The sequence below is a fragment of the Erpetoichthys calabaricus genome, chromosome 13, assembly GCF_900747795.2.
Source record: "Erpetoichthys calabaricus chromosome 13, fErpCal1.3, whole genome shotgun sequence".
Classification (NCBI taxonomy): Eukaryota; Metazoa; Chordata; class Cladistia; order Polypteriformes; family Polypteridae; genus Erpetoichthys; species Erpetoichthys calabaricus.
This window is the reverse complement of record NC_041406.2, coordinates 139424162-139445721: the sequence shown is the minus strand read 5'-3', so window position 1 is coordinate 139445721 and position 21560 is coordinate 139424162. Positions and strand designations below refer to the sequence as shown.

The 21560-nt window shown below is 42.2% G+C and overlaps 1 protein-coding gene across 2 annotated transcripts in view; it reads right to left on the bottom strand.

The window, feature by feature from the left end:
• The window catches only part of zbtb10 (zinc finger and BTB domain containing 10), a 79920-nt gene extending 69501 nt beyond the window's left edge, over window positions 1-10419 (bottom strand). For both annotated transcript variants that reach the window (XM_028817583.2, XM_028817585.2), the window contains exon 1: window positions 8836-10419. In XM_028817583.2, coding sequence (XP_028673416.2) covers window positions 8836-9585 — 750 coding nt within the window. In that variant the 5' untranslated portion in view covers window positions 9586-10419. The remainder of the gene's footprint in view (window positions 1-8835) is intronic.
• Window positions 10420-21560: the final 11141 nt, after the last annotated feature.

Genomic DNA, 21560 nt, shown 5'->3' with positions numbered 1-21560 from the left:
TCAAGGTGGAATCCAGGAAGCACATCTAAAACTCAAGGGGCTGTGTGTGAATCTGGAGTAAACAGATGCATTACGGGCAAACCAAATTAGGTTTCAGGACTGAACTGTCCACCTATAATACGACAAAAGTCAACAAAACCACTCACATAAGCAAATATATAAAAAAAAAAAATCACATTTTCTACTTCTTTAAAATCTTTTTATAAACAAAATCACACTTGTCACAATGCGCCACATGACCGTCCAGTTACAGTTCAACTTCTTTTTCTTATTAAGCTGTAGTACCACAATATAATAAAAGGGTTAACAGTATTCTCACCGGTTTGATATAGTCACAGGAAATGTCACACAAAAGCACCCAAGTAGCATTCTAGAGCCAACACAGGAAACTCTGACATGCATGACTAGCAGGTCTGGTTAAGTGACAATTGCAGCCATTTTTATTCTTCGTGACAAATTGGTCTTCTATAAACAAACAAATGGCAGCATTTATTTTCTCACAGCGCAGAATACAACTTCATATGCTGTACATGACTTGTTCATTTTCCTGCTAGGTTCACTGGACCATAGATGACAAAAAAGGGCAGTTTGAGGAGCAAAGGATGTGCCAAACTAAATTCACTTCAACATTCTCACAAATTTGCCACTGCAGTAAAAATTAATTACTCCATGTCGCTGTTAATGATTCCATTTAACTACCAAACACTGATGGTAGTTTGAGTCTATTCACAGAACGACATGCCCACAGCTCTGTGGTTATTAAAATTTCAATTTCTTTCCCCATAACCGGATGTATATTTTATATTTTCATTCCACTGGTCAGGTTTCCAAAGAAACAAACAGTGAGAAGAGATTTATAGGGGAATTACTGTGACATGTACATTGTATAGTAAAATTGTTACTTGCATGTGCCAATCCATATGTTGCCACTCTCTGGTGCCATGATTAGTGAGCAGAACTACATGACATCAAAACTTTGGTCTTCCTCGCCATGATTTGATTCCATTTTTCTGGTTGGTCTAGTTATTCAAGTCATTATTTACAAATGAACATGCCAGTGGGTCCAACGCTGAAGTATCTGTAGCATTTCAGCATTCAGTGACGTTTGCCTCCATGTCTCCTCCACTCCAAATTAACGGTCAGTACATTAGGATACAATTAAGAGAGCAAAGTCCACAGGAAAAAGGTAAATTAAAATAAAAAAATATATAAGTGAAAGTATAAAGTGAAGAATAAGGCTGTTAATACACTCTATTTATAATGTATCATTAAGGATAAGTTGACACAGTAAGACACAAGGGTACTGCAGTTTAAGGAACAGTTTCTTAGCCATTATACTACACTCAAGTCAAGTCAAGTTGGGGAGCATGTACTGGTACAGTGCATTGCCACACCCCCTACACAGCAAAACAACTTGGGATCCCGGTTGGCAACCCCCCAGTCAGACCAGTCAGTCCAGTCCCACCCTCCGGAAATGACCCTCTATCTGCCGCAGCCAGGTGTTACGTGGTCAACCCCTTGGCCTGGTCCAGCCACTCGGTCCCCAACAATGAGGATCTACAAAAGAATGGCACTGTTTTCGCATCATTTTACTCTTTTATTGTTACTAGGGGGGCTTCGCTCACCTACCACGCCCCCAACTGCACTTCAGCCACTTCGCGTCTCTGCCACTTGTGTTGTGAACATGGGGGCTGAATGCACCTCAAGGAGACGCAGTTGCTCTTCTGACACCCCCTCTCAAACAGCGACACAATGGCAAACAGTTTTTTTTTTTTTTACCTCCTCTTTGCTCAATCAGTTGCTGGCTTGCTGCTGCCATGCCACGTGATCTGCATTTCGTGCGCCGCACTTCAGTCTTATCACCTATGTCCATATATTCGATCTCTTTTCACTTTTACCTTTTCTTTAAAATCGCTTTGAATTTTGATTCCGTGTTTGGAATTACACTGTGACAATGCAACGTGTAACTGCCCGTGAGTGAATATCGTTTCTTTCTTCCTACAAGAAATGTGTCTGACATAACCAAGAAGGACTTTACCAAATCTCTTTGACCGTGGTTACATCACTTGGCACGAAGACTTGTCTCACGGGACGTGAAAGTGTCTCCGAGACAATCACGTCTCGTCTCCTTCCAAGATTTTTTTTTTTTTTATAATAGAGAGATTTGATGGCTCTCAAAGTCTTAGTGTTAAATTATTCTGGTGTAAGGTAATTAAGACAAGACCTAAACCATTTGAGCAGACCTGTGCACAATTTGTCATCAGTTGCTTGCATCATCAGCCAGCACCAATATTGAAACCATTTTGGAACAAGCAGACACAGTAACATTGCTGGCATGTAGTATTTGCATATTACAACACTGGATGAACTTTTGAAGAGAACAGACCATTTAGAGTAACAAAACTCGCAGGTCCAATTTGCCTAATTCCTCCAAAATATCATCAAGTTGAGTTCTGAATGTCCCTAAAGTCCTGTCAACCACACTACTTGGTCACCTATTCCATGTGTCTATATAGGGGAATTACTGTGATGTTTGCAAAGCAGTCACATTCTCACATGTGCTAGTCAACAAGAAACATGTCGCCACTGTGCGGCATCACAGTAAGCATAACTACATTATCTCAAAAGTTCTGTTCTCCTCATCTTAAAGAACTTCTTTACCTTGAAGCATGCAAATCGTCCTTACCTGAAATTGAGCCATTCCCAACAGGAATACACCCTGGTTCATTCTCTGACTGGCACATTTGCCCACTTCAGGTCGATTTAGATTTCTCAAACAATTCCACAATATGTGTTTGGGCACAAAATAGGAAACAACTATCTGAATAGTGGAAGAACATAAACATTCCACACAAGAGAAAACACTTGTCCTCAAGAGCTTAATAGAGGCTTTTGTTTTCTTTTTAAAAAGTTCCAGATTGGGTAAATTCCTAATCAATGTGAATTAGAAATATGATAAATATACACACACACACAGTATATAAAGGGGTGATCAGGCAAATCCAAGTAAATACAGGCCAGTGAGCAGTCGAGCCGTACATTGCGAGAACATTACCAAGAGTCAAGCATGGGTTCAGATTGTGTTTTACTGATGGGCTAGATTTTTATGTGGTTGCAATAAAATACTATCAGAGTGTTGCATATAATATATATTTTGATTTTAGAAGGTATTATTTAACAAGGTCCCACATGAGAGGTTGAGCGTCAAACTAAAAGAAGGGGGGATTTAGGACGCAATGTGTAGATGGGTGCAGGATTCGCTAAAACACAGGAAAACGGTTATCAGAATTGGGTGATGTTAAGAGAGGCATGCAGCAGGAGTTAATGTTAGGGCTGGTGATATTTTATATTTATTTATATATAAATACTAGCTGTGTAAGACTGTGCTGTAAAAAGCCTGGGGTCCTAGAAACTATTCAAATTGTCAAAAAAAAAATTGAAATGTAGAGATGTCAGATAACAAAGGAAATACTCTGGGCATATCTCTCCTAGTTGGATTTGTTTTACCAATGTTCTCACATCGCTTATGCATTAGCAGCGGGAGGAAAAGTAAAAGGGACACCATTTTGCCGATGTTAGCAGCTAAGCGACTGCCTTTCTTCAGAGGTTTTGTTTTGCGGATATGCTGGCCTCGATTGTGTTATTAGCGGCTAAGCGAGTTTCTGTTTCCTCGGAGGCGGAGCCCTTACCCCGATTCCACCTCTCACTTCCAGGCCGGACACACAGACACACACACTTACACGCATAGACATTTATATAAAAGATATACAAAAATGTGGTCTGGATAGGAATATAAACAATAAGCTGGTTACATCTGTAGAGGATACAAAGTAGATGGATTGGCAGATAATCTAGAAGAGGTTGGATAATTACAGAGGGATTTGGACAGCATACAGTTTTGGGCAGATGAAATTAAAAGTAAATGGTAAGGTTTTACATATAGGAAGTAAAAATGTTAAGATTTCAATACACAATGGGATGTTTGAAACTTGACAGTACCCCTTATGAGAAGGTACCCATCATTTCAACCTCCAGCAAGTGTTCAGAAGCCATTAAGAAGGCTAGCAGAACGTTAGGTTATATAGTCCCCTGATGTGTAGAGTGCAAATCCAAGGAAGCTCGATAACACATTGGTGAGGCCTCACCTAGAGTACTGTGTGCAGTTTTGGACTTTAAGGACATAGAAACGACATAGCAGCACTAGAGAAAGTCCAGAGAAGAACAATGAGGCTGATTCCAGCACCACAGGTAAGGAATTATGAGGGAAAGAGTGAAGGTGAAAATCATTTTTAGTTTAAGCAAACCGAGATTATCTCCAGACAGAAGAGCAGCTTCAGCGACAGACTGCTGTCACTTTCCTGCTCCACTGACAGACTGAGGAGATCATTCCTCCCCCGCACTATGCGACTCTTCAATTCCGCCTGGAAGGAGTAAACGTTAACATTATACAGTGGAACCTCTGTTCACGAACGTCTCGGTACACGTACAAATCGGTTTACAAACAAAAAGTTCGCCAAACTTTTGCCTTGGTTCACGATCACACACTCGGTATATGAACAAGCCAGTTTCCCTTTTGGTTTGTACATGTTCAGTGTCTCCCTGTTCATTTCCTGTGCAGCGAGCAAGAGAGAGAGCTAGAGAGCGCGCCACACACACACACACACACACAGAGGCAGCGTGAGAGAGAGACAGACATGCACACACACAAGCAGCAAGAGAGACAGACGTACACACACAGGCAGCGGGCGAGAGAGGGGGGGGGGCTGGACTCATAAGGTAGTAAGGCAGTTAAAGAATGCACTGGGCTTGATTTTGTTTTCACTTCTCTTTACAGTGATCGGTTGGTAGCGTGCATTGTTGCAATGTTACTTTTCTTGGTGGTTTATTAAATTATGGATTTTTGCAAATGTTCATTTTTTTCCCTGTGCTTAAAACTCATTTAAAAAAAAAAAACCAAAAGTGTTTTTAGCCAGCGGTTGGGAGCCTATAGTGCAAACTATTGCAGTGTTAGTTTTCTCTGTTGTTCAAGGTTTTCTCAGTGTTATTCAATGTTTTTACATTTAGTTTACTATTACGCTGTGCATTCTATGGTTTACTTAACTATACTTGTGCTTAAAAACTTAAAAAATATATATATTTACATACAGTTGGTATGGTCTGGAATGGATTAATTGTATTTACATACAATCCTATGGGGGAAATTGCTTCAGTTCACAACCAAATCGGTTTACGACCAGAGTTTTGGAACGAATTATTGTTGTGAACCGAGATTCCACTGTACAAAGTTATTGTCTGTCTGTATACCTGCATTGTTATCACTCTTTAATTTTATAATTTAATATTGTTCGTTATCAGTATGCTGCTGCTGGAGTATGTGAATTTCCCCTTGGGATTAATAAAGTATCTATCTATCTATTAAGAGGTGACAATAAATTAAGTGTTTGTATGAAAGGATTCAGTACAGCGCAGCCAAGCTGTCACATTAAAATGTGCCATGTTCTTGTTGAACTCACAGTTGGAGACTTGTTAAATGTAAATTTTCACAAATGTTAGAAAGTTTGTTTTTTTTTTTTCTTTACACAGGGAGCTACACATACAGTGCTGTGGACAGTTGGATTTTAGGGACATTCAAAACTTGACTCAGTTACTTTGGAGGAATTAGGCAAATCGAACCTGCAAGTTTTGTTGCTCCGAGTGCCCCTTCAATAGTTCCTACAACGTCCTCACAGGTGGCGCAGTGGTAGTGCTGCTGCTTTGCAGTAAGGAGACTGTGGAAGATTGTGGGTTCGCTTCCCGGTTCCTCCCTGTGTGGATAGTGCCTTGAGTACTGAGAAAAGCGCTATATAGATGTAATGAATTATTATTATTATTAATATGCAAGTGCTGCAACCCAGCAATGCTACCAACTGTGTCAGTTTACATTCCAAACTGGCTTCAATATTAGTGCTGGCTGATGATGCTGACACTTCTGACCAAAGGGTTTTATATCATGGCTATTTTGAACACCGGCTTTCTTTCTTTACTCCAGAGCGATCGAACATTAAAACTTGGAGATCCAGCAAATCAAACAATAGAACAATCAAGTTGTGTGAAAACTGTGGCATTGTCCTGTAGCACCCTGCTCTCTGTACCATACAGATAAATACTAAGGATATGTATTGTGGTGCAATGACTAAGACACTGAACCTTAAACCGCAAAAGAATTGTGTCCTACCTCGCAACCGTATTCTCAAGGGTACATTCTAAACAGCAAACATATTCACAGTTTGATTCATCAACTTTAAATACTAAACTACATCTATTTAGAGGGAAGATTCTGAAAAGTGATTAACAGCAGAGCTGTGAGTATGTAACAGTACTCACTACTGTCAGTTGTTTTTAGTTAAATTGTGGAAACGGCGATATGGAGTAAATACCTGCAATGTAGTGGAAAATGTACAATACATGTGACACAAAGGGCCCTATAAAAGGCTATTGGTTCAACTCCAGCTTTCACATGACAGTCTTACTCTTGGGAAGTAACATAACTTGCCTGTGATCTAACTGTAAAATAATAAGGAATGGAGCAGACACAGAGGCAAACACCACTGCGCTCCAACTCTAAAACATCTGCAATCCTAATGGAAGTGGTCTTGGATAAAACGCATCAGCCAAAATTGTAGCAACAATGCTTGGCAGTTGTAAGTGAAATGTGCATCCCTTGATTGTGACCAAACAGCTGCTCTGATGACAGGGGTAATGAAGAGTTGCACATTTTGGAAAGCTTGGAAATAAATAAATTACTCCAACGTATATATGGTCACACGACACCAAAAAGCAAATGGAGCAGTTTCAAATACAAAAATTAACTTGTAAAAACCAGCACTGCAAATTGGATTTATACACAAATATGTAGAAGACATAAGGTAAGTCAATTTGTGTTTTATTTTAAATAAAATGATGCTGTGTGCTTTACTAAATTCTTGTTTATTATGGCACCAGAGTGTGACAACACGCTACATGCTGGTTGGACATGCAAATATTTTCACTATACGCTGTACACGCTACTATATTTAGCTTTACTACCTTTAATTGTATTGGAAATAAAATGTAATATAAAACATCCTTAATCCGTTTTGTCTGCTAATGACAAGATATGTTCTGAGATTTTTCAAGTAAAGGAAATGGGTAATTCTCGTTCTACACACTAGAAAATAGTGATGTGTTGCATGTTGATTGGCACATGCAAGTAAATTTCACCCTACTCAGTACCTGTGACAATAATGACCCTATTATTCAGCACTCTGCTGCAGTGAGTGTCAAAATGTAGAATTAAAACACAAACTTGACAATGCTCCATATAATTGGTGACAATTGTGACCTTACACTATACAGCACCCTTCTGCAGCAAGTACCATCAAGGTAATTCAAAAATGTTGAACTAAAGTGTAAATGTTAACTCTGTCCTATACCTGGGCCAATAATGATGCTATTTAATATAGTGCCCTTCTTTCTGCAAGAAGCACCATCAAGGTACTTTTCTAGAAGTGTGTAAATTTCACTCTGTTCCATAACTACGACAATAATGACCCTATATTGTATAAAGCACTTGTTCAGTTAGTGTCATCAAGGTGTTTTACAGATGTAGAACTAATGAGCATTTGACATGGCTTCATACCTGTAACAATGGTGACCTTACACTATATACAGTAGCACCTTTCTATGGGAAGCACCACCACGATACTTTACAAATTTGGCATGAAAGTATTTTTAGTGGCATACGGGGATAGCAACTGAGTCACACATGGTTCATTAATGAGGTTTGAACTGGCAGCCTTGTGGTTTACAGTTCAACACCTTAACCACTAGGCAACAAGCAGAGTACAAAAAACTATGACATTATAAAAATGGCACACCCAATCAGCAGACCTTCAACTCATTTACACAAAGAAGAATACTGCAAAGTAGGAGACACCAAACAAATGCTGAAACTGGCCATCTGCAAATTGCTAATGGGGAAAAAAACAAACAAACAAACGAAATTGTTTGCTAGAAATACTGAATACAAAAAATCAAAAAAGGAATGTCATTTTGTGAAGTCATCATCTCAGCCCCATCCTTGCCTTTTCCCGTACAGGCCTGTTGACCTCTCTGTCTCTATGGTAATCGAGATTCAGGGCATTTATTCGTCACATATTAACTGTCAGTTGCTTTGCAAAACACGTTGCGAAGAAAATACCCAATTAATCGCTCTAAGCAAGGAAAAGGCATTATATAAATAGAATTTTTTAAATATAAACTGATGTGTGTATCTGATATAGCGCCTTTAACGGACATAACCACCTCAAAGCAGGCTGCTGACACATCACATAAAATCAACATAAAAACACAATGGACTATAAAAAAGGCAATATATTTACCAAACTTTGATATATGTCACACATTGCCTCCCAAGCTGAAGGCGTGTACTACGTGCAGCCCTACAGTTGCTTGCACTAAAGTAAATAAAAAGTCGAACAAGAACGGTGCTCCTTAAACCCTGGCGTCAATGCGCTTCAAGGCCGGGTAGGCACACCGGTTGTCAAAAGCTGCGAGGAGAGCTAAGCGGCGCAGTCCGTGCTGCCTTTGCGGATCCCTAAAAGGGAGAATTCGGCGGCGCTAAATTCCTAAACAAGTCCACTAGCAGCCCAATCGAATTAAAACGAGCAAACTGGCGTCTTGTTTGAGAGGCTGTCTCAACGATCGCTTATTCAGTATGCAACCCAAACCCGACCACGGTCAGCCCTTATCCCGTTAAGCCTCCGCAATTGCCGGCGATCACATCATTCAGTAATCTTTAGACGCCCCGGCACTCACCTGTTTCATAGGGTCGCTCTTCCTGTGCTCGGCAGATAAGTGATGTCGCAGGAGCAGGGCCCTTTTGTAATTCCGGCTTCCTTTGGCCAACTCATCGTTATAATTGTTTCCAATGCCGTGGCACCAAGTGCAGGACATCAGTCCGGTCTCCTGACAAAAATTTAACCAAGGGAATTCCTGGAGCCAAGAACCCTGGAACAGACAATGCTTCTGGAGAAGGGTCTGCGGTCTCATCTCTACGCCTAGCTTTCGGACCCCCGTTTCCTCACCGTCCACCCCACTAGTCCCTTCCCGTCGGTCGTCTTCGGAAAGATTGCCACCGCCTTCGCCACTACCACCGCCGCCGGCACCTCCGATCGCTTCCCCATCTTCCAGGCCGTTGCCTACACCCCAAGTGCTTCCTTGGTCGTCTTCGCCACCTTCTCCGCCGACTTTGACTACCCCGACATCCAGTCCGTTCCCGGTGACCCAGCTTCCCCCTTCCGCGTCTTCTTCCTCCTCCCCGTCAGGCCCCGTACTGTCGCTGATCGACCCCCCGTCCTCTACTCCCCCAAGGGCCGTCGCCTTTTCCTCCAGTTCCCTTTCCTCGTCCTGCTCGGGCCTGCTGCCGTTTATGTGTCTCTCCTGCCAGGCCCGGGCCTCTCCGCTGCCGCTCCCGCCGCTGCTGCCGCCACCGACACCTCCAGCGCTGGACACGGCTAATCCACCGCCTCGGAAAGCCAGCGACCTGCGGTTTCTTTCTCCGGACATTTCTTAATAAATTACAATGCAGAACGATCTCTATATACACCCCCCCACCGCTTAATAAATAACTACGCTCCCAAACGGAATCGCTACACCTCGACACGACTCCTCTCCCCTTCTCCTCCCGGTGCTTCTCCGTAGATTATGCGGAAATAAATAAAAATTTAAAACGCATAATCGACTTCAGGGCTCTCCTCTCGGCGTCCGCGCAGGCCCCGCAGAGGTCGAATGGCAACGACTTCCCCCACAATGCACTGCGCTTTGAGACGCGAGTGGGGGGAGGGCAGGCGAGCAGCCACAGAAGAGAAGAAGAAGAAGAAGAAGAAGGGGGTCGCCGATGGCCATAAGAGGAAGGTGGGGGGCGCCCCGGCGCTTTAATTTAGGGTCTTTGTGTGGTGCTGAGGTGGCGACTGCTTGTCTCCGTACCCTCGGGTTTCTGACAAAACCGGAAATGAACGTGTTTGGTAGTCGTTGGCGGCGGTGGCTTAAATACGAAACCTCGAGCCTCACACGTCGGGAACTCCGAAAGGGAAGGAGGTTGAGGCGCCCAGGTGGAGTCCCTGTTAACCGTAAACGAAGGGAGGGGCTCAGTTCTAGTTTGAAAAGTTGTATTTGGCGTTCGGATAGCTTAAATGCCCAAATCGGCTGTTAAAGTGTCGTTTTAAGACGTGAATGTACAGAGATGGCAGTCGTAAAGTACTCACATTTTTTAAATACGCGAATCAACAGCTTAGATGTTTGGGTGCGATAACCCACCCCATTGTTGTCGGCGTGCTGTTTTTCGTTTATATGCTTATTCTTCATTCTCACCAAAGACACAGTTGATAGCCGTGGTGAACTGGCCTCCCGTCAACGGTTCGGTTTTCTTTCTTTTTTTTTTTTTTTTTGGTATCCCACCTGCAGTTAACGTCATGGACGTCAGGAAGACAAAGCTACAGTCAATTATAATTATTGGGGTACGTTTCTATTCCGAAAACCACAGTGGACTTTACTCAAAATGAGACTGTTTTAAGGCATTATGTAGGTATTTGTAGCACAACTGACTTAAATTTGTTGATTATCAAATCACATGACCATATGAACTTGAGAACAGGCCGTCTGCCTGAAGCTAAGCATATTTGGGCTGGCCAGTACTTGGATTGGAGATCATCTAGGAAAAGCTTGGGTTGCTGCCGGTGGGAGATGGGTCTAACTAAAGCCTGCAATACCTGTGATGTCCCCAACGTCAGTCACGGAGCACCCTCTTGAGTCGGATAACCCTTCCACAACCCTAATCTTAATCATGGCGTAATGTGATGTGCGTTTTGTGATTTTTTTTATTTTTATTTTTTTTTGGAGTGGGCATTAGGTGACTGACCTCATAGGTATTGCGGTCTGAAATTGCATTGTATTAGACAGACGAAGGTGTTGGTGAGGCCAGCAGGCGGTGCTTATCCTGTGGTGTCGGTGTGGATTCGGCTGCAGTGACAGTGAAGGTGCCGTCCTTCAGATGAAACTTAAAACCCGAGGTCCTGACTCTCTCTGTTGTCATAAAAGATCCCTGGACATCCTTTGTAAAGAGTAAGGTGTATCCCGATGTCCAGGCTAAATTGCCACCAGGTCAGAGTAATTCTGGCTCCCTAATCGTCCCTTGTCTTTTATTGTCCTCTCTCTCACCACTTCATTACATAACAGTTAATATGTGGTGAATGCACTGGTGCAAAATTGGATGGATCCAGGTAGATGCAACACATGAATGGTGGTTGAAGTGGCTCCTCACTCACTGATGTGCTATTATTATTTGTCGTCACATACAGTTATACACACAGTACAATAAATAGTAAAATGCTTAGTTGCTGAACTCCAAGATTGTACAACAGAACAATACAAGTAACAAAATATTTGTGTGGTTTAGAAAGTGGCTTTGGGATACTTTTGGTTTTCGATCACCTGGCAGACCTCCTGTACTACTTGTGTCACGTGAGCGTGCTTGTCTTCTCCTGGTGACCGTGGGAGGTTATGTAATAACATTAATGTCTTTGTGTAATGGTGGTGTAATATTTAATAATGATGTGGTTGGTTATCAAATGATTAGATGACTTGCTAGTATAATTACAATGTGAAGTTAAACAGGTTTGTATTTCAGTTTTACTTAAGTGATATCAAATTATCATGTAACTATTAGAGTACGTTATCCGCATATTTGGATTTTTTTCAGTTAATGTTCATAAATTTGGTTTAACAAAACCGTATGATTTTTACAGTTATCTGTTAAAGTAAGTTTGAGTTAGTAAGAAGAAGGTTAACCTAAATCTTTCTACTAATTTGGCTAGTGTTGGGATAACCACAATGAACTAACAATTTGATTTCCTTGTTTAATTTAGGTGGAATTTTTATATGTAATTGAATTAATTTCCTCCAAGACTAATTGTTTTGAGTGTAAGAGAAGATACCTAAACCAGTGGTGACACTAAGGTAGTGACCTTGGATCGGATATCCTGGGTTTGGAACCGTGTGGCTGTTTGGAGTTTCCACATTCTCTTAGTATCTTTGTTCTTTTTTGACTGCATCCCAAGAATGTGCATATCAGGTTAACAGGCGGGTCTGAAACTGGCCCCTATAGCTTTAAAGGGTCCTCATTTAGCTCATTTACATGTGCTTCATTAACCTGATTATTCACAGGAACCTGATTTCTAAAATGCTATGTAAATTCTTATTCCGATTAGAGAAGTTGGGTTTTCAGCCTCGGAAAGACCTGATTAACAGAGGAGGTTTTCTTTGTGAATAATCTGAGTATATGGCCATTTAAACCTTTTACCTGGGTTACTACAGGGTGGCCCACGAAAAAGTAGCCCACCTTCCTGCCAGAGTGGCGCGCCGAGTGAATCCTTCCCCGTAGCACCTTGTCAACCCAACCCTTCCACCTAGTTTATTGGGGGACGCCGCATTGGCGGCTTGCGTCGCGCTTCCCCGCCCCCGGGTCCTGTTAGTCTGGGGAAACTGCGACAAAGGAGGCATCATATTGCCGGGTTGAAGGAACAGTAGAGGTGCGAACGTGAGTACGAGCGGAGCGACGTGTATCCCATTCCACAAAGAATCGCGATAGTGGAGGCGTACGTTCTCACGGGTTCCATTAAGGAAACGCGGGACATTTTTGCTGCAAAGTTTCCTGCCGCTGGTGTCCCAGCAAAGTGCGCAATACAGAAGTTCTTTCTTTCTTTACGGAAGGCCACCAGTAATACTATAGTAACGTGGGCTACTTTTTCGTGGGCCACCCTGTATTAAGGATTTTGTAGTCTGTGCAGGTCTGTTGCATTCTGTCGGTCTGTACATCCACAAAATACATTTTCAGATACAAATGTTTAGCTGATCACATTATTCCTTCTCCTGGCTGAAACAACCCTCTTGAATATTTCAGAAATCCCTACTTTTGTGTTGATGAGCTGAATGTACTGTGCTAAACTCAGCAGCACAATCTTGAGAGCAGTCGGGTAACGCATTAAAAGTAATGTGTGTTAAATTGTCTAATTTTTAAAGTAATAAGTAGCTTAACCCAATATTATTATTCTTCTTCTTTTAGCTGCTCCTGTTTGGGGTTGCCACAGCGGATCATCTTTTTCCATGTCTTCCTGTCCTCATCATCTTGCTCTGTCACACCCATCACCATCATGTCCCCTCTCACACATCCATAAACCTTCTCATAGGTCTTATTCTTCTCCTCTTACCCGACAGCTCTATCCTTAGCACCCTTCTCCCAGTATAGTCCTCATCTCTTCTCTGCACATGTCCAAACCAACGCAATCTCACCTCTCTGACTTTGTCTCCTAACCGTCCAACCTGAGCTGACCCTCTAATGTAATCATTTCTAATCCTGATCATCCTCATCACATCCAGTGCAAATGTTAGCATCTTTAACTCTACCACCTCCAGCTCTGCCACCTGTTTTCTGGTCAATGCCACCGTCTCCAACCCATATAACATAGCTGGTCTCACTACTGTCCTGTAGACCTTCCCTGTCACTCTTGCTGATACCCATCTGTCACAAATCACTCCTGACACTCTTCTCCAACCTGCCTGCACTCTCTTCTTCACCTCTCTTCCACAATCCCCATTACTCTATACTGTTGATCTCAAGTATTTAAACTCATCCACCTTCTCCAACTCTACTCCCTGCATCCTCGCCATTCCACTGACCTCCCTCTCATTTACACACATGTATTCTGTCTTGATGGTCCTACTGACCTTCATTCCTCTCCTCACCAGAGCATATCTCCACCTCTCCAGGGTCTCCTCAACCTGCTCCCTGCTACTAATTGAAATAAAGCTACCTGCGTTCTAATTATTCCGGCAACACAGGGTGTAAAGCAAAATGCACACGCACCAGGTCCTTCGCATGGCTCAATTACACAAAGAGTGTGCTGCATGCAATCCAAGAACAGAAACATTAAATAAAGGGTCAATTTGAGTAAACATATTTATAAAACTCAAGAAAATGATCACAGATGTCATGCTTATTTTGAAATTCACAGTAGCTGATTGTTTTGGGGGTTTTTTTGTGCAGGTAAGTGACATTGGTGCGTTTTACCAAAAGAGAACTCAAGAAGATTACTCGTGTGTGTAAATGCAGATTATTAAGAAACCAGGTTTCATCCTTAACTGGATTATTCCCCTTAATTGATTGTGTGTGTGTGTGTGTGTTATGTACAGAGCTTACTGATATTCTTGCAGGCAACACATTGCCTCTCTTAAGTTATATTAACCTAATTCCACTGAGGTTAGACAAACTCATTTGGTTAGTGCTAGGATAACTACAATGAATGAATTTTAATTGTTTTAGTAATGAATTTTTACTTGGAACTGAATTAATCTCCAAGAACAGCTTTTGCAGTGTACATGTAGTTACCTAAATCATTGGTGACATAGTGGAGCGGTGACCTTGAATCAGATATCCTGGGTTTGAATCCTGTGTGTGTGTGTGACTGTTTAGAGTTTCCACATCCTCTCTGTGTCTTTGGTTTTCCTCCTGCATCCCAGAAATGTGCCTGCCAGGTTAATAGGCAGTTCTGAAACTGGCCCCTGGTAGGTTTAAAGGGTCCTTCTTGCCACAGGTATCGAGTTTAAAGTGGAATTTTTACATGCAACACATCACTTCTCTCTGGCGCCATGATGAGTGAGTAGAACTACCTGCACTCAACATATGTATGTCTTCCATAAGGCCATGTCACATTATGCACATTCTCCTGAGGTGTTTAGTCATAAGACTTCATTTAATTAATTTTAGCAAGTCAGAAGAAGTTGTGGTTTGCTCCTGTGATCATCACTTGTGTAGTCTGATGGGACTTGGTTCAAGTAGTCTGCCACTTGCGCTGACATAATCAAACATGTTTTTACATGTTTTACAGTTGCTTTCTGCACACGCTCTCCATTCTCTGCCACTGTATCTTCTATATAACCTCCTCGATCAAGCCCATAATATGAGGTGCTTTCAAAACATTTCTGCACTTTTATATTTTCCTTGTAGTAAGAAGTTAAGCAAAATGACTCCTTTTATTGGCTAAAAAAGACTACAATATGCAAGCTTTCGAGGCAACTCAGGCCCCTTTTTCAGGCATAAGATGTAATACTATAATAATAATAATTGTAATAATGTAATAATATTTATACTGGAGTTCCCTGTGTTTATATATACACACTAGGACATTGGTCGCTGTCAATGTGTGCCAGTTTCTTCCACCAGGTCTTCAATTCCATATAGTAGCGGTACATTTCGGTGTCTTGTATGTCTGTAGTACTAGGGTGTTGTACCGTGTTAGCCATTATGAGTGTAGTGAGAAGTCGAGCAAAATGACCCCTTTTATTGGCTAACTAAAAAGATTACAATATGCAGGCTTTCGAGGCAACTCGGGCCCCTTCTTCAGGAAAGATGTAATACAGAAACTGGAGTTCCCTGTGTCTATATAGAACGGTGAAGGCAGGAGGAGTCTGAGAGGGTCATGTAACTAGTTCTGTCTGGCAAGTCGGCTGCCCTTGCAGTTTAGTATAAGATTTAATTTGTTTTTGAAATTCTTTAATAAATAGTTTTCAAAAAAAGTGTGGAAATTTTTTGAACGTCCCTCGTATCAGCCTATGGTGCAATCAGTACGGGAAAAGGGGTCCCAGACCATCCCAAGATGCGTTCATTCACTCGCACTGATGCATTTTAGAGACTCCAGTTAAACTACCATGCACTGTTTGGGATCTAAAAAGGAAAGCTCAAGCTGACATGGGGAGATGTGATATACAAGAAAGACAAGTGTTAAGGAAGCAAAGTCTGCATTGTCCAGTGTTATTTTGAATGGTTTTCCATTTGACTGTGAAGGGTGCTATACCCAGTATCCCCCTGCTGGTGACTTCTTATCATCCTGTTCCACTTGTGGACACTACAAGCTGAACCTGTTCTAGTCCAATATAAATGACTTTAAATATACACTTGTGGTGCAATCTGAGCTGGTCTGACCTCATCTTACTGCCACCTATAGAGCCATTGTGGGTAGCAGCAGCTCTGGATTATCCAGGGCAGACATTCTTGGGGTAGTTTTTATTATTACTAGGGGGCTCTGCCCCCTGCTCGCTTCACTTGCCCACCCCCGGGTTTGGTTAACCGGATATACAATTTGAAGAGATTATTTTCAAGGGAATTTTTACATATGCATTATTTTCACTTTTACTTTAAAACTTTAGTAAAAACAATATTTGGAATTATGTTTCATGTTGCATTAGTTATTTGTTGCGTAATACAATTTTGGTCTGTTTGGCTTTGAAATTAACATGCAAAAACTTTTTAAACATACACTTTTACTATAAAACATAATTAAAAACCATTTTTTAATTAAATTTTCATCAATATTACATTGAATTTTGATTCCGTGTTTGGACTTACATCGTGACAACACAATGTATAACTGCCTGTGAGTGAATGTCGTATCTGTAATAAATAAAACGACTTTTTCGAGTGTTTGCCCATGTTCTTTCTTCTTTGCTTCGTTGTTGACGTGTCATCTAGAACATATAAAATTATTGTCCTGGTAAAATTTATAAGAGCTGAGAGCGCAGGAAGTGTGTCTGACAAAAGCAATCACACGACTGAGGTTAGATGACCATGGTCTTGTTTGAAAATAGTTGTAAGTAGGGCGTGACTTGAAAGAATCTCATGTTAAAAGTGTTCGTCTCACGGGACTAACTACCGCACCAACATTTTTGGAATCTTTAAATTCTCGCAGGCAACACAAATTTGACGACCTACAAGTCCCCGACTTAAAGTTTAAATCCAAACAATATATTCGATCTCTTTTCCCTGTTCTGTTATTTCACCAAGTAATAATTTGTTTGCTTGCGCAAACGTGATCTTTACTATCCTTTTTTTTGAGACTTTCGAATTTTCATACTTCCATTCCCTCTAACCTGCTCTACGTGTGTACCGTGCCAACATTTTTTAATTCTTTATGATGATGTACTTTGTCATCTACTCTTTGTCCTTTATTTCCGGTCCCGGGTGTGGACTCGTCTTGCAGGACGTGCAAGTGTCTCTCTGAGAAAATCACATCCTGTCTCCTTCCAAGATTTATTTTTATAATAGAGAGATATACACTGATTGGCCACAACACTGAAGTGAATTGATATCTCATTACGATGGCACCTGTCAAGCAGTGTATATTAGGCAGCAAGTGAACAGTCAGATCTTGAAGGTGATGGGTAGGAAGCAGGAGAAATGGGCAAATGTAAGGATCTGATAGACTTTGACAAAAGGACAAATTGTGATGTGTAGATGACTGGGTTAGAACATCTCCAAAACAGCAGGTGTCCCTGGTATGCAGTGCTTAATACCTACCAAAAGTGGTCTAAGGAAGGACAACTGTTGAACTGGTGACAGTGTCGTGGGACCCCAAGGCTTATTTGATGCACGTGGTGAGTGAAGGCTAGCTTGTCTGGTCCGATCCCACAGAAGAGCTACTGTAGCATAGTTGCTGAAAAACTGAATGCTGGCCATGAGAAAAATGTGTTGAAACACACAGTTCATCAGAGCTTGCAGAGTAGCCTCAGACCGGTCAGAGTGCACATGCTGACCCCTGTCTACCACCAAAAGCAAACTACAATGGGCATCTGAGTGTCAGAATTTGACTAAGGACCAGTGACCTGCTCTGATGAATCACATTTTCTTTAGCTCATGTGGACTACTGAATTTTTGTGTGTGCGCATTGTTTACCTGGGGCAGCAATGGCAGCAGGATGCATGCTGGAAGGAAGACAATCCAGGAGAGGCAGCATACTGTTCTTGAGTAATGCAGCTGTAAAATTATACTTTCCCTTTGGTGACAGAGTATTACTTATCTACCCATTAATTAATATTCTTATATAATACGCTACCGTGGCTGTTTGTTTGTCTGTCCAGGATTTTTCAATCACCTGTAGCTTGCAAACCATTTGACCCATTGACCTGAAATTTGGTATAAATACACTACATGACGTCTACTATCCGCTTTCAGTGTGATGATTGACCGCCAAGGTTATTCCTGTTTTTATTTTAGTGTAGAATCAACCCTCGGCAGCGGCCACCTGGGTGGCAGTGTGGCGCATGTGTACGGGCGCTGTTCTCATTCCTACCACCTTCGTCATCACTTCATATCTTAAATCATTCTTAAGTCTTCAATCTGCCTCAAGTGCCAGCTTCAGTGAAAAATTAAGGAAAATGCACTAAGTAATTGCAACACTGATTTAATCAGTTTTAACGTGAAAGGATGCCGATGAAAGAAAAGAAGAAGCGGGCCGCTAAGGTGGAGAAAAGAAGAGCTGTTCAGGAAGCAGCAAGCTTGTCAACCTCTGAGCAAATGAATGATAAACGTAAAGAGAAAGGAGGAAAACTAGGAATGTTCAAGTCAAGGGTATGCAGTGTGCAGTTACTGGTCTATAGCTCCGTATTAACAGTGGGGGGCCCCAGAGTGACACGGGCGAACGCTCCGTATTAAACGTGTGTCATCCTCACACGTGGCTGCCCAGCGGGCACGGGTTCAAAACGCCGGGGGTAGGCGAGCGAAGCGAGCAGGGGGCGGAGCCCCCTTGTAGATATATAAACTACTCAGTAGTTACATTTATATAGTTCTTTTTTAAACTAATCAAAGAGCTTTACATAGATGGTATGGAGCCACTTCACCCATCATTAATGTGCAGAATCTACCTGGATGACATGATGGCAGCCATTCTTTTGCCAGTACACTTGCCACACGTGACCTATGAGGTGGTGAAGGGGTGAGAGAGGTGATTTAGAGGACCAGAATTGATGGTCAGTTTAGGCAGGACATCATGGAACAGCCTCTACCCTGTGCCCTGTGATCTCTTAGGACCACAGAGGGTCAGGAGCTCAGTTTTACATCTCACCTGAAGGACAGCACCAATTTTTAAGGCAGAGTGTCCCTGTCACTCTGCTGGGGTATCATGGGGTAAGCGCCCCCCTGCTGGCCTCTCCAACAGCAACCCAAGCTTCTCCAGTAGATGTTCTCCCACCCAAGTACTGGCCAGACCTGAGTATTCTTCGCTTCATGTGGTAAGACTGCTGGACAAGACGCGCTATAGTGAAACATTTTATTTATATAGCACCTTTCCCATGTTCCAGAGGCTTTGAACATGTTTGATCGATGTATTATTTAATTTTGCTTTCTTTACCTCCAGTGCCAGTTTATTTAGCAGCAGAACCCTCTACCACCCCTGCTGTTTATCTGCCTTCACTTCAGTTCTAAGTTGTTTTTCACCTGCAGGCTTTCATTTTCAACTCTTTTCAGTTGTAAATTGTGACTCTCTTAACGAGAGCGACCCCCCTCTGCTGCATACTCAATGTAAAAGTGAGGCCCCCCCAGGCCAATGACGTCTATTGTGCCAGCTTGCTACTTTGATGTGGTGCTGCCGGATGGCTGGGTGGGAAGAAGCCCTCCCTGTATTGTTATTTAAAAAAAAAAACAGCTTGAAAGACTGAGGACCAGTCGGCCATGTTTCCCTTTCTTCCAGTTTTTAAAGTTAATCATCAGCCAAGTGCTCCTTATCTTGGCTCCTGCAGTCAGGCCTCCCTGGCCAGAGAGGCTTTGGTTTATTATTAGGGAGTGGTTGGCCAGAAGACACCTGCAGGTCTGGTAGGTGACACCTGACACCAGGATATGGAGGTGAGTGACTTGAAGCCAGTTGAGGTAAAGTCCTAGGGTTGTGTGTTTGCTTTAGTTAGAGAAAAGTCAAGCAAAATGACACCTTGTATTGGCTAACAAAAGATTACAATATGCAAGCTTTCGAGGCAAGTCAGGCCCCTTCTTCAGGCAAGAGAAGAAGGGGCCTGAGTTGCCTCAAAAGCTTGCATATTGTAATCTTTGTAGTTAGCCAATACAAGGTGTCATTTTGCTTGACTTTTCTCTACATTCATAATGGCTAACATGATACAACACCCTAGTACTTTAGTAATTTAGAAAGTTAAGTAAGCAGACGAGGCTAAGGACGGCAAGGACTGGACTGTACACTACAAGGGCCTGCATTCATCTGCCAGGACTCGCCATAGTGCAGAAATGTGTAGCCCAGTGTGATAGACCATGGCAGTGGAACGATTTGGGACACTTCTCACTATGGAAAGGCACTATATAGAATCACAGTGTGTCACTTGGGTTCAGGGCTTACCATTTGATGCATTTGGAGATCACGAGGGAGTCGATGCATTTTCCAATGCTGATATTTTAGAAATGGGGGGATAACTGTTCAGTAATACCAGAAATATGACTTGGTGCAGAGTTAATTATGGAAAGGCACTATATAAAATGTAGGATCACATGGGTGCAGGCTGTAACTCGGATTCACTCCTGAGTGAGGTGGTGCACCTGCTAATGCTGACGTTTTGGAAAAAGGCTGTACCAGTAAAGTGACTTGGAGCAATGCTCACTATGGAAAGGCGCTATATAAAAATCATAAGAGTCACAGATGTTGGGGCATCAGCTCCTGAAGGAGTTAGTGCACCTTCCAGTGCTGATGTGGAAATAGGCAGCTGTACTCAGTTGTACAAGTAAAATGACAGGACGGTGCTCACTGTGGAAAGGCACTATATACAGTCAGGGTCACATGGGTTCAGGGCTTACCACTGCTTCATTACAAGGTCCTGAGTGAGTCAATGAACCAGCCAGAGCTTCCATTTTAAAAATTGCATTCAGTGGTAAAAGGAAAATTGCAGTGCACATCTAGAAAAGGCACTAAATACAATTAACAGTCATGGGTTCAGGCCTCATCACAGATTCATTCCAAAGTCCTGAGTCAGCCAATGTATTTTATGTTTAATTTGCAGAAATATACAACAAGAGATGTAAGTGCTGTGCATGGAATATTGCCCTATGTGTGGATACGGTGGAGCGTTGGCTCCAAGGCTAGGGATCTGAAGGTTGTCATTTTGAATCCCATAAATGCCAGACGCGATTCCATTCTGTTGGGCACTTACCCTGCAATTGCTCTGTCCCAGGTATGACGTTAACCTGCACCCAGCCTTGCAAGCAGGGCCTCCAACGTGCAAGGGAAAATTTGGAGGCTGGTGGCAGGATTGGCACTCCAGCCACTGTAAACAAAACAAAAAAAAAATCCTCCCACTGTTCCTTTCCATTCAAACCAGTGTGGTGCTGAGGTGTCACACGTTGCATGGCTGCCCTGAGGTCCCAATTTATATGTCATATAAGCCTTCCACTCAAGAATATTGTGACTTACCCTCCTCCCTTTGCAGCTTTTGGTTTTTTAGATCTGATGCTGCACTGGCCTCCTGTGGTAAATAGAAACAGGGTTGTAACCCATACAGTGCAATTCCCATAAATGGACGCTAGAGGGCTGCAAATCACCAAAGTGTTTTTTTAACCCCATTATTGTGCCAATTAAAGGGGTTGGGCATGTTGGCATCCTGACACCTTTTACAAGCTTCCTTTTGTTTTACACTCGTCATTTCTTTACCTACTTAAAAGTCAA